The sequence below is a fragment of the Chelonoidis abingdonii genome, chromosome 14 (genome assembly GCF_003597395.2).
Source record: "Chelonoidis abingdonii isolate Lonesome George chromosome 14, CheloAbing_2.0, whole genome shotgun sequence".
NCBI classification, from domain to species: domain Eukaryota; kingdom Metazoa; phylum Chordata; order Testudines; family Testudinidae; genus Chelonoidis; species Chelonoidis abingdonii.
Genome location: NC_133782.1, coordinates 7301059 through 7313509, shown reverse-complemented (window position 1 = coordinate 7313509; position 12451 = coordinate 7301059). Strand labels below are relative to the sequence as shown.

Here is a 12451-nt window from a genome sequence, read left to right as displayed (position 1 = left end):
TTTGTGGACTGGATGTTTCCAAGCCCTCGCTTGAGCCTCCACACTGCATTGTAAACCTGGGTTTGCTGTTGCTGAACTTGAGTCTCACAGCCATGCTGACATCCATGAAGAATATGGAGAATTTGAAGAACTTCTGACTTGCAACTTGACCTGTGTCCCCACTGCAAAATGACAGGGCTAGGACCTGAGTCACCATGTGACTTGGGCTCTGACCCACCTTCCCCACTGCAGCCTGGATCCTGAATACTTGCTGACTGGAGTCAGACTGATGTGTGTGTGTGGACCGAAGGGGGGCTTGGGCTCAAACCTGACTTGGAACCTGGGTTTAGGGTGCAGTGTAAATATTCCCTCAAGCTCCAGGATCAGCTACTGCATTGTGACTGTTCCAGTACAGTGTAGATTTTAAGGTAGGTTCATTACACAGGCAAATGGCTGATCCTGGGCATATTGGCACACCAAAAAGTTTTGCAGATCCCAGCCTGCAGGAATGAGGACTCCAGAGTCGCTTAAGATGTCATGGAGTCTTCTCAGAGAAATACAAATCTATTGCCAGTTTTCAGACGGTGGGGATGGCAACTCTGTTTGACATTACAGTCCGCTGGGCATGGCATTAGTATGAATGATCATCTATGCCGTGAGACTTATCGTATTGCTGGCTAATGTTTTATTTATAGTCAGTACTGCACTGTGCTTATAGATAAGCCCTCTGAGTCTCCAGATATTTATAGGGAAGACGGCTGGGAAATTGTATGATTCAGCACCCTCCATTGAGCACAGTTGCTTACTCAGACAGAGGGGAATGTGTTTGCCCTCAGCACCAATGTGAATAAACCCAAATCTTTCCTGTAATTTCACATGGCAACAAGGGCAGAGATTAAGTTACAGGAGGCCTGCCATTCTGTAACCTGTTGTGTTCAGTAGCCATAGAATCACCATGCAGGGAACAATATTTTCTTCATTCATTTTTCCATTTCCATTTAGTCTGCTTTGGAGCATTAACCAATGATTAATTTCATAAGCTCTTTCCAGCGCTGGCATCTTCAGAACACAACAAAGGGATTAAAATAGCCCAGCTGTCTGTCTCATTGTCTGTAATGAAGCAGAAATTTAGCAACTTCAGTGATTTAATTTTATCCTAAAATCAAGACTGCAAACATGCTCAGAAACCTGTAAATCAGGCTTAAGGTTTGGAATGCAAAAGCAGGAGGGAAATAACACCAGAATAGTTGTCAAAAAGAGACAAGTCCCAGAATCTAAACATCTTTGCTTGAAGGGGAAAGGAATGAATTAATAAAATGCAGTACAGTTGGGTCCCGATCCTGTCAATGATTTCAGATCTAGCCCTCGGGTCCACAGCATGAAGTAATTACGAACGGGATGTTTCAAACAGGAGCCAATGAGATTCACTCTATCTGTAGCCAACTTTAAAGATTCCCAGTGGCCAGTCTGTGGCCTGTAGTGTGTTGTGGTTCCCCACATTTAGACTCACTTAGTGGAGTCTCATGTTTTAATCTGGGCTCATAGATTTTTCTAAGAGAGTAGAGAAGAGTCTCTGTTTTGAGCATCAAGAGCGTTCTTGAATCATTTAACTAATCAGACATGTCAAAGGGTCTTTTACTCACATCTGTGAACTCAGTCTCGCTTTGTCATGTGGGTGGTATAAGATGCTACTGAACTTCCCCAGAGTAAGGTGACCCCATGATGTGGTGAGTTCTGGATGCTCTGAGCCAGCAGGCTGACAAACCCCCCTTTTACTTCTGTGGAGAGACCTAACCCGCTAACTCATATTCTGATGTTTCTAATCCTACAGGGTGCTTTAGGGCCTGCAGGGCCGCCTGGACCAGCTGTAAGTAACTCTGAGAATTTGCAGACTTGTGTAGCATAATACAGGTGCAGAACTCCCCATAGTAAAGTACCAGCAAAGCCTGTTTTGATGTTAGTTATCTCATTGAGAGGGTCAGATCACAAGGCAAGAAAAGATGTGGGTCTTGTCTTGAACCAAACATACGGGCTCAAAGATGAAAAGAGATCATGTACTAAGTAGACATGTTGGCCAGGAAGGGTCTGTATTAAAATATATATATTTAAAATATGTAAAACCAGTTCTAACTGCCAAAGGTTTGATCCAAAGCCCACTGAAGTAAATAGGAGACTTTCTATTGCTTCAGTGAGCTTTGGCCCAACATTTATAAATTACTCAGCGTGGTTCCTGTCAGCTGTGGACATATGCCAACTCATCGGGCATTGCGCTGGGCAAGATAAGGTCTTTTCCAGTCTGTAAAAAGGAGCTGTCAGAATGTTCAGCCTGTTGAACCATCCAGCTGGTTAAGCATCCTCAGAGACTTTATAATAATTCTGAAATCCACACAGCTGTGTTAGAAGATCTCTTTATTTACCAGGGAGTCACATTTAACCATCACTATTTGGGCCAATGGTATTACAGAAAAATTTAGAGCTAGATCCACAATGATCAGTACTTATGTCTTAGTAACAAAGTCACTCAAAAAGCCTACCAGGAAATTAAATGATGGGCATGTTTTAATTCCAGATATAACCTCTCCGCTGAAATACTGCATTTAAAAAATCTTGGCTCCTTAATGCTGAAAAATCAAATAACCTTTTCCAAGGTGATGATTATTATGGTGTTAAAAATCCAGTTTCTCAGCCCAGGGAGCTAACGGGAATGACTCACTTAGTGTGCAACATCAGCGCATGCTACTGACACTGCCAGTCCTCTCTTCGTATGACCAGGAGGCAGAATATCGAGGTGCATAGAGTCAACCATTCTTGTTGCTTGTCAGTTTCAATAGACTGTCTGCTCCCGATGTCAGAACAGGCGAGATGGTTTAACATACCTCGCACATGTGACATGGCCTATGTTATACTGAAGGTCAGACTAGTGATCACAGTGCTCCCTTGTGGCCTTGGAATCTCTGATATCTTGATGATATCTTAAACTCTGTGTTTCCGGGCCAACAGCCGGTCACATAACATTAATTCGATCACAGTCTTTATTTTATCAGGGATGGTAGGTTGTTGTTTTTTTCATATCCCCAGAGAGATGGTTTTCTTTTAATGTAGCTTTTAACAGGTGCCAAGAGAAGTGGCTTCCCAACAGCAAAAGATTTGTAGAGAAAACTAGGTTAAAAAAACCAGAGAAGGGGGCTGTATTTCTACCCTCATTTGTGCACATGACCCATTGATGGGTCACTGGATGAATCTTGGAGCAGTGAATAGCCCGTGGGCAACAAAGAGGAAAAGTGAACACAAAATACAGATGACAAATCTAGGTAGGGTGACCAGACAGCACGTGTGAAAAATTGGGATAGGGGTGGGGTGTAACAGGAGCCTATATAAGAAAAAGACCCAAAAATCGGGACTGTCCCTATAAAATCGGGACATCTGGTCACCCTAAATCTAGGATTCAGTAACTGTCTCTGGCTGTACTTTCTGACTAAATTAGAATAATAGGGGCTAGGAGAGTGTTGGGGGGTGGGGGAAGTGGTTTTTTGATACGATGATTCACTCTTTGTGTGATCAGTTTCCAAATGATCATTCTTTGCTTTAAATTTTGTTTTCAGGGCAAGGGACTGCCAGGCCCTCCGGTAAGTAGCAGCATCTTTGCCAGGGCTGGTCTACACTAGAACATTGGGTCAATCTAGCTACATTGCTCAGGGATGTGAAAAATTCACTCTGCAGAGCAACATTGCTAGGTTGGCCTACATTTTAAGAGTAGACCAGACCTCAAAAAGGGAGTTTAACTTATTACATTGGTTGTGTTCTACTTCGGTATTTTCCCCAAAACCCACCCACAGACCCAGATCCTTGGGTGCTCTGAGCCGTGCTAAATCCAGTGAGTGTGAAGCCATGGCTAAGGGTGGCCTGATGCAACCTTTACACTGCTGGAGGCTGGTTTGGCCACTGATGTGAATTAGAGATGCCACAGAGTGGTGCAGCTTTGTACCCGGTGGGAACATTTCATTGCTTTCCCCTGGAAGGGGATCCCTCTTGGGGACAGGACACAGGGAGCCAGGGAGTGTCTGTGTGGGTATATGGAGCTTCTGGCTGATAAGGTGTGTAAGGGATGGGTGTAAGAGTGGGGGGGTGAGCAGCGTAAAACATTTGCTTTTGTACTATGAGAGCAATACTGGGTAGCAGCATGTGTAATGTTCTGGCTCTATTTTACAGGGGCCTCCAGGACCCAGCGGACTCCCAGGCAGAAACGGACTTCAGGGGCCACTTGTGAGTTTCCTTTGCTGTTTAATTCCCATTGATTGAACATCCTGCAGCCACGGAAAAACAAGGTCTATTTCTGGCCTCTTGCTGGGCTTGGGAAGGTTAATGAGAGTATGACACCACGCTTGCTCTGTGAATAGGGCAGCAGGAGGTGCCATTCCCTGTACTGGCTAGTGCGGTGAGTGTGTGTCAGCAGGGGCGGTGCAAGGATGTTTCGCACCCTAGGCGAAACTTCCACCTTGCGCCCTCCCCCGTCCCCGAGCACCTGCCCTGAGGTGCCCCCCCTGCCCCGTGGCAGCTCCCCACCCTCCGCCCTGAGGCACCCCCCACCCAGCTCACCCCTGCCCCGCCTCCAGCCTGAGCACGCCATTGCTGCTTCATTTCTCCCGCCTCCCAGGCTTGCGGCGCCAATCAGTTTAGGTGTCGCAAGCCTGGGAGGCAGGAGAAGTGAAGCAGCCACGATGTGCTCGGGGAGGAGGCGGGGCAGGGGTGAGCTGGGGCAGGGAGTTCCCCTGCATGCTGCCTCACCCCTTATTTGCTGCAGGGGGCTCTCCCCGCAGCCCCTGCCCCAGCTCCCTCCACCTAAATGCCGGTGGCGACCGGGGCAGCTGAAGATCTGGCCGCCGTGGTTGCTGCCGAAGAAAATGGCGCCCCCCAAATCCTAGCACCCTAGGCGACCATCTAGGTTGCCTAAATGGTGGCACCGGCCCTGTGTGTCAGGTGCCATGCCAGAACTGCTCAAGTGTGTTCAGTCATCTTGCTCTCTAGTGGCTGAAGTCTACAGGATGTGTTAGCTGTAACTGTGAATGAAGGCTTTGTATCTCATGCCACATGTGTTCAGGTTAGCTGGTGACAAAGGTGTCCATTCTTTGTGGCAGGGGATTTGTCACATCTGGAGCTCAAGCGTGTCACTGGCATGAAGCCATTTAATATATTGGGTCAAATCTTCCTTTTGCAGTCATGCACAAAATTTGCATTCACATTTTGAAGTACAAATCCTGAGGACATATGCCTTGGACTGAAGGAATGCAGGTGCAAATACTCAGATTTGTCCTTGTAATTCTTTGGCAGGCACAAAAGCATCTGCAGAAAGAGACATTGTGGCTCAGTCCTCTTCTAGACATGTCCCCTTATGCCACATTAAAAAATGAGATTGCACTTTCATTTCTTTTCAGATTTTCAGTCAAGTTATTAATATTGTGAAATTGTCCCAAGAAAACCTTTCTTATCCTCATTCATCTCATACATATATAGTATTTATATGCCCCACTCCCAGTGGATTGAACAGCAAAACGTCTGTTGATTTGAGTGGGAACAGGACTGAGTCCTTCAATGGACTCTATTTTCCCAAGAGAGATTCTACAGAGGGTGTATATGGGAATTCTTATTATTTCTCACTCCTTTTAGGGACCATCAGGTCTTCCAGGATTCCCAGGACAGCCTGGACCTCCAGGGCCTCCAGTAAGTTGCGATTTTTCCATGTAATAAACATGAAGAAACCTAAACTTGGTGTGATTTTTGGAATTTTCTTCTTGTGCCCATGGAAACAGCTGACAGGGCAGTTGCATTTTATTTGCTGTTTTAGGTTCAAACTCACACTTAAGTTGAAGTGTTCCCTACAAGCTAAAAACAATGCCTTAGAGTAGCGGTTCTCAAACTTTAGCAATACGAGGCCCCCCATTTTGATTTAAAAAAATATGTGGACCCCCAAACCTCCTGCTCAGCCCCATGCCCTGCCCCCAAGGCCCTGCTCCATCTCTTCCTGTCCCCACTTCTCCCCTACCCCTCCACTTCCCTGCCTCTTTTCGCGCCCTCCCCCGAGCACACCCCATCCCCACTTCTCCCCCTCCCTCCCAGTGCCTCCTGCACACCCCAGACATGATTACGTCCCCGCTTTCCTGAGCGCACCCGCGCCTTCTCCTCCCTCCCAGTGCCTCCTGCACACCACTGAGCAGAGCAGCTGTTCCCCGGTGTGTAGCAGGCGCTGGGAGGGAGGAGGAGGAGTTGATCAGCAGGGCCTGCGGACTTCCTGGGATACCTCTGCGGACCTTGTTTGAGCAACGCTGCATTAGAGGGAAAGCAATGACTGTTTATTGCCCATGCTTATGAGTGTTTATTATTCCTGCTGATGCCGAGTGGGCAGGGAGTGATGCAGTGCCATGTGGCTTCAGGCCACACACTGATCACAGGAAAGATTTTTCCTCCCAGGTAACCATGGTGTGATTGGCCGTATTGTTATGGGATTTTTCTTCACGTTCCTCAAAAACAGCTGGTCTTGGGGCCTGAAATGGGTGAAGATGATCCTGTGAAGATGTCTGGCACCCTGTCTGGAGGGATTGCTTACTCTGACAGCAGCAAGAGCCTTTATTAGATGGAATGACAGTCTGATGAACTATATCAGACCCTGTGTTCCTGTAATCCCATGCCCTTGTGTAGGTTGCTGGCTGTTGGGATTTAACTTGTGCATCTAAAATCATGAGCCCCTACTGTGTGAGCTAAAACGTCCACCTCTGTTAGCTTTGGTTGTACTAACCTCCCAAACCACTGGGTGCACCAGCAGCCACCCCAAGAGGGGGACGGATGCCATCCTGTGTCAGTGTGAGTTACGTTCCTATCACACATATCCTAAAACTAGCTTTTGTGTGTAGTGGAGTAGTTGTGCAGGTAGGGTTGTTGGTAATTACCTATAACTGAGGAGACTGGTCTCCTTTAAAGGTGTCTGCATTAGACAATGAGTGGAAAGTCCCACCCCTATAAAGGGAAATTCTTGTGAAGATAACAACCTTGGGAAAATGGAATTGGGGTTCCCTCTGGAAAATTTGCTCCTTGGAAAACATGGTTCCTCCCCACATCCTGCAGATATAACCACACCTCTGTGTTGGTCTGCTTAAGCCATAGCCATTGTGTTGGCAGCTGTATGGTCTAGTGGTTAGAGCACGACTAGCTGTCAGGGCTGCTGAATTCTGGGGTTCTGTTGCTAACTCTGCCACCGATTTGAGGTGCGTGACCTCGCTTCATCCATAAGTGGCTCATAGGCCTGGCGTTGGCCATCTGCCAAGGGGTGAATTTTACCTTGTGTGACTCAGGCAAGCCATTCAACTTAGATTTACCTCTGTGTAAAAGGAGTGTAAATCTATTGACCTAGCTAACTCATAAATATGCTTTGAGAGGCTTGAATGAAAAGGAAATACAGAAGTGGAAAATATCTGTGTCAATAAAATATGTTTTTTGGAGATAACATTTTCTTTGGTGCTTTGTGTTGATATATTTAAAAGTCTAAATGTTCTTGGTTATAGGGTCTTCCAGGGGTTCTTCCTGATGCCAGTGGGGACCTTCAGGTAGGTTTTTCTCTATATTGTAGCAACCCCTTAAACAGAGGTCTGTTTTAATGTGCAAGGGCTAGATCATGCAAACATGGTAGCCATACCCATTAAATTAATGGAGCTGTTTGTGTGGCTGATGTCTTCCAGGTGCATGAGTATTTGCCCTATCAGGGCCTTGGACTCTTTCAAGTATGCAGATATTTTAGAGCTGTTTCAGGATATTCCTTGTCATTTTACTTCAATTTGCTCCTTGCTTCCCTAGTGCCGATTTTGCGTATGTTTGATCCCTTACCAGTTTAATAAAAAGCAAATTTTAGCATTTGACAACTGATGACAATTTTTCATGCATCTGTTTCAAACAGAAAAAGTCAAATTTGTTTTGCTGTTTATTTCCATGGGCAGCAGCACCTTGTTCCCAGGGGCATAAGCCTTGTTTGTTCTTTCCTTTTTGGGCAAATATCTTGATTTCTTTATTTCAAAGGAATGAAACAGACATTAAGGTAATGAGCGATATGATATTTCAAGATTTCACAGCTGTTGTTATGACAGCTTCTTTGCTTTCCTAGTTAGAGTACTCTGAAAAAGCTTCTGTCTTGTTGACACTGTCTTATGGGAAAGACTTATGGAATATAACTGAAAATAACTTTTTTGGTAATTTTTTAGGCCATCCTATAGAATTTAATAGAAAATTATCTCCCTGCTACAGAATTATAAACAAAGGTTTAAAAAAAAACCTATAGAAGGATCTCGTTCTCGATTGTTCTATAGATTTTTTTGAAGTACTAGCTATAGAATCCTTTTAAACTTGTATACAGCTTTTGATTTAGTCCCTGTGAAATCCTAGAAGACTCTCCCATGTGGGCCAGACACAGCTTGAGAATCTGTTGATAGTTTACTTCATTTTTAACTGAATTCCCATTCCTATAAACTCTTATGCATGAGCTTTTCCTTTGATCAGATGACACCAATACAATTTCAAATGGGAGTAAAGTTAAGTGTATTCCTAATTGTTTGCATGATTGAGCCCAGGTTTCCAGCAGAGCAAGATCAGTGGACATGGTCTGCTATAAATAAATATCCTTGTTCTGTTTAGAATAAGGAGGTTTGGGGCCGGATTCAAAGCCCACTGAAGTGAGTATTGATGTCTCTAAGTCCTATCTTTTCCAGACTCAGCCAGGGTTACAGTCAGTATTAGGAAGTCTAGATAGAAGAGATCGTTTTACTCTCGATCCAGACATGCAACTCCCATTGACATGTACAGCAGGTGATTGGCTTGAGTGATGCAAAAGAAGAAGATTTTCTAGGGCATGAGGTTCCAATAGGAACAGTGAGGTCAAATAACCTAACTAGCTTTGAGATGGAGGTTGGTAAGTTTATGAACAGGATTCTATGCTAGAGTTGCCTGTGATAGCAGGGGGCTGGATTCAGTGACCCAGGAGGCCCCTTCCAGTCCTGAGTTCCTAGGTATGTGTTCATAGGAGATGTCTAAAATTGAGTTGGGACTTTACGGCCTAGATTACAGAATCCATCCATGTGCCCAGCTTTGTTTCATGTTTTGCTTTCAAGACGCTGAGTCACCTGCTCAGTTTAGACTTGAGAAAATCTTCTCCTGTTGTTGAAAGGCGCTATGAAGTGGCAGTCTTTACCTCTTTTGTGTGTTAATCACTCTCTCTAATTAGGCCACAGAACAGATTCCAGCATCACAGGAAGCAAGCCTGGAGGTTATTAACTAGGACTGGACTAAATATTTCTAAAATTTTGCTGAAAAATGTCGATTTTTTTCATGAAATGTTCAGTTTTTGGAGGCAGTGTTGCCTAGTGGATAGCACACTGGGTGAGGAGTCAGGAGATCTGGGTTCTATTCCCAGCTCTGCCACTGGCCTGCTGGGTGACCTAGGGCAAGTCACTTCATCTCCCTGTGCTTCAGTTGCCCCATCTGTAAAATGGGATGGTGATACTGGCCTCCTCTGTAAAGTGCTTGAGTTCTACTGATGAAAAGTGCTATAAGATCTACAAGGTGGGGGAGGTAATATCTCTTATGGGACGAACTTCTCTTGGTGAGGAGAGATGATCTTTCAGGCTACACAGAGCTCTTCTTCCAGTCTGGGAAAGGTACTCATGTCCTGTCTACACTGCATACCTATATCGGTGTGAGTACTTCGCTCAGAGGTGTGAAAAATCATACCAACCTAACCTCCCAGGTAGAGGGCGCTGTGTCAGCAGGAGAGTTAGTGCTCTTGGGGAGGTGGATTAACTATGCCAACCGGAGACTTCTCTCACATTACAGCAGTGCAAACAGTGCAAACGTGCAGCGTTTTAAGGGTAGACTCGCCGTCAGTGTTACATGGCGGAAGATGCAAGATGAATTGGGCAGTTAACACACTGAGTACCTTTCCCAGACCTGAGGAAGAGCTTTGTGTGGCTCCAAAGCTTCTCTCTCTCACCAACAGAAGTTGGTCCAATAACAGATATTACTTACCCCGCCTTGTCTCTCTCATATCCTGGAACCGACATGGCTACAGCAACCCTGCAAACAATATATAACAGCTAGGTATTACTGTTAGTGTTATTGACCAGCATATTTTCCCCCTCGATAATAATGCCACCCACCTTGCTCCAAACACCCATTGTCTGTGCTAGCTAAACCCGTGGATGTTTGTTTTGTGCAGTGCTCAACTCTCTGCCCCCCAGGCCCTCCGGGTCCTCCAGGAATGCCAGGATTCAAGGTAAGAAAAATATCCTCTGTAAACACAAGGAGTTGAGTCTCAGAACATGTGGCAGCGGAAGGCCTGTGGCTGAGAGCAGGACTCAGGTTCACACTGTGCAAAGTACACTACGGTCCTCCTTTATCCGAGCCGATGGGTCTTGGAGGACGTTACCCGGACACAAAATGCCACCAGCTTTTATTTTCAAGAGAGAAGGGAAGGATACAGGCCCCATCCTGCTCTCAGCATATCGCATTCTGATTAACATCCTTGGGAGTTCCAAACGCACAGGGCTTGATCCCACCAAAGCACTTAACCACACACACCTCCATGGACTGCAGTGGGAGAATTTGCAGTGATTAAAGTTAAGCATGTGCTTCAGTGCTTTGCTAAATCAGGACTCCGGCTCCTTGCAGGATTGAGCTCAGAGTCCCTCTTTGTTAGCTGTAACTTTGACTGTCTCTACTGCAGCTGGGAGGGTGTTCCCCAGCACACGCAGACGGATGTACTTGCTCTGCTCCAACTAGTGTGCTAAAAATAGGAGTGTGTCTGGGGTAGCAAGGGCAGCAGCTTGGGGTAGCTATCTGAGTACAAACCCCCGGATCCCTCTGGGCATGTCTCAGGCAAGTAGCCCGAGCTGCTGCTCTTTTTAACATGCTAGCTGGAGCACAGGTAGCCCATGCCTGCCTCCCCATCCCCTTAGAAACACATCCCAGGTTTTTCAAGTACACTTATCACTGTGATGCAGAGATACCTATTGTATTGTGGAGGGCATAACTCACGTGACCAAATACCATTTCATCCTATTTCCCGCCTACTGTAGAACCCAACTGCTCCCCAGTTTACAATGTGCTGCTTGGCAGTATGTAAATTCAAGGCTGCAGCGGGTGTTCAGCCGCACTGAAAGGCAATACCCCTCACTTCCCATCCCGCACCTTGCGCAGATTGGGTACCGAATATTTAGTTCATCTGTCTGGTGGGACAAAATCTCAGCTCAGCTTCTCAACCAGCTGCTCTGGTGCTGAGCTCGGGGAGCTCAGTTTCTCTAATCCTTGCAGCAATATTTAGCAGATGTAGAGAGACAATCCTGCAGGAGGCCGAGTGTCTCCTGGGGAAATACTGGTGTCCTTCAGCTCCCATGGAATTCAGTCCTCTGCAGGAAATGCTCAGCTCCCCAGAGAACTGAAAGATCCATTAGAAACACACACAGTCAACTGTTAGTGGTAAGGGGTGAAATTCAAGGCCCGCGAAATAAGAAAGTCTCCAAATAGGGCTTAAGTAATGGATAGGTCCTGAGCTCATCCTCTGCACCATGAGGAATTTCACCCAGGCTAACTAGTATTAGTATGGTCTTTTGCCACAAAAATAGTGGGGATGAAAGGAAATGAAGCAAGGCAGAGTTTTATATCAAGATCATTGGAGTGTATATGAGTTCATTGCCAGCCTGATGGGGTTGCCGGAGCTGTAATAATAAGCTATGGAAGATTAAAGACCTTTTTGCATAAATGAGCTTTTAAAAAAATGTAAAGACCTCGGGTAACATTTTTCAAAAGTACCCAAACCTTATTTTCAAAAGTGACATAGGGTAACATTTTCAAAAGCACTTAAATCACATTTTCAAAAGTGACTAGGACTTTTGGTTCTCAGTCACTTAGATGCTTTTGAAAATTTTATCCTTAGGCATTTAGGAACTGTAAGATGGGCAGCCTGCTTGTGGCCAGAGATTACTCTGTGGTGCCCTGCCTCTGTTTCCTCCTCTTCAGGGCCCTTTCAGAATTCACAATTCAAAGGTGGTTCCCATTTATTTAGTCCTTTGGTACATACCGGCACCAAGCGGTTCAGTGTGTCTCTCCTGACTAATCCCAGATAACACAAACTCTCACAGCCTTCATCCCAGCCGACCTTTACAGTCTCTCCCGTGCATGCACAAGGTCTCTCCCAGACCTCTCTGCCTTGAGAGCTTTTTTCCACTCTCTCCTGCTTCTTCAGCATTTCCCCTGCTGACTCAGGGCCCAGCAGTCTCCTGGACTTCCCCACCCCACAGCAACTTCCTGCCCAGTTTTTATCCCAGGATCGCCTGATTCAACCTAGATGTGGCTAGTCCTGTAATCGGGGCTGATTTAATCCTTAGCTCTCCAGCCCCTGGGGCATGTCACCCTGTTACAGGAACCTAAAGTCTCCATTGGA

At 45.9% G+C, this 12451-nt stretch overlaps 1 protein-coding gene across 1 annotated transcript in view; it reads left to right on the top strand.

Moving 5' to 3' along the window:
• The window catches only part of COL9A3 (collagen type IX alpha 3 chain), a 71637-nt gene that overhangs the window by 22013 nt on the left and 37173 nt on the right, over positions 1-12451 (top strand). The window contains exons 6-11 of the mRNA XM_075072224.1: positions 1811-1846; positions 3582-3605; positions 4189-4242; positions 5644-5697; positions 7533-7574; positions 10229-10285. Of these exons, the coding sequence (XP_074928325.1) occupies positions 1811-1846; positions 3582-3605; positions 4189-4242; positions 5644-5697; positions 7533-7574; positions 10229-10285 (267 nt within the window). The remainder of the gene's footprint in view (positions 1-1810; positions 1847-3581; positions 3606-4188; positions 4243-5643; positions 5698-7532; positions 7575-10228; positions 10286-12451) is intronic.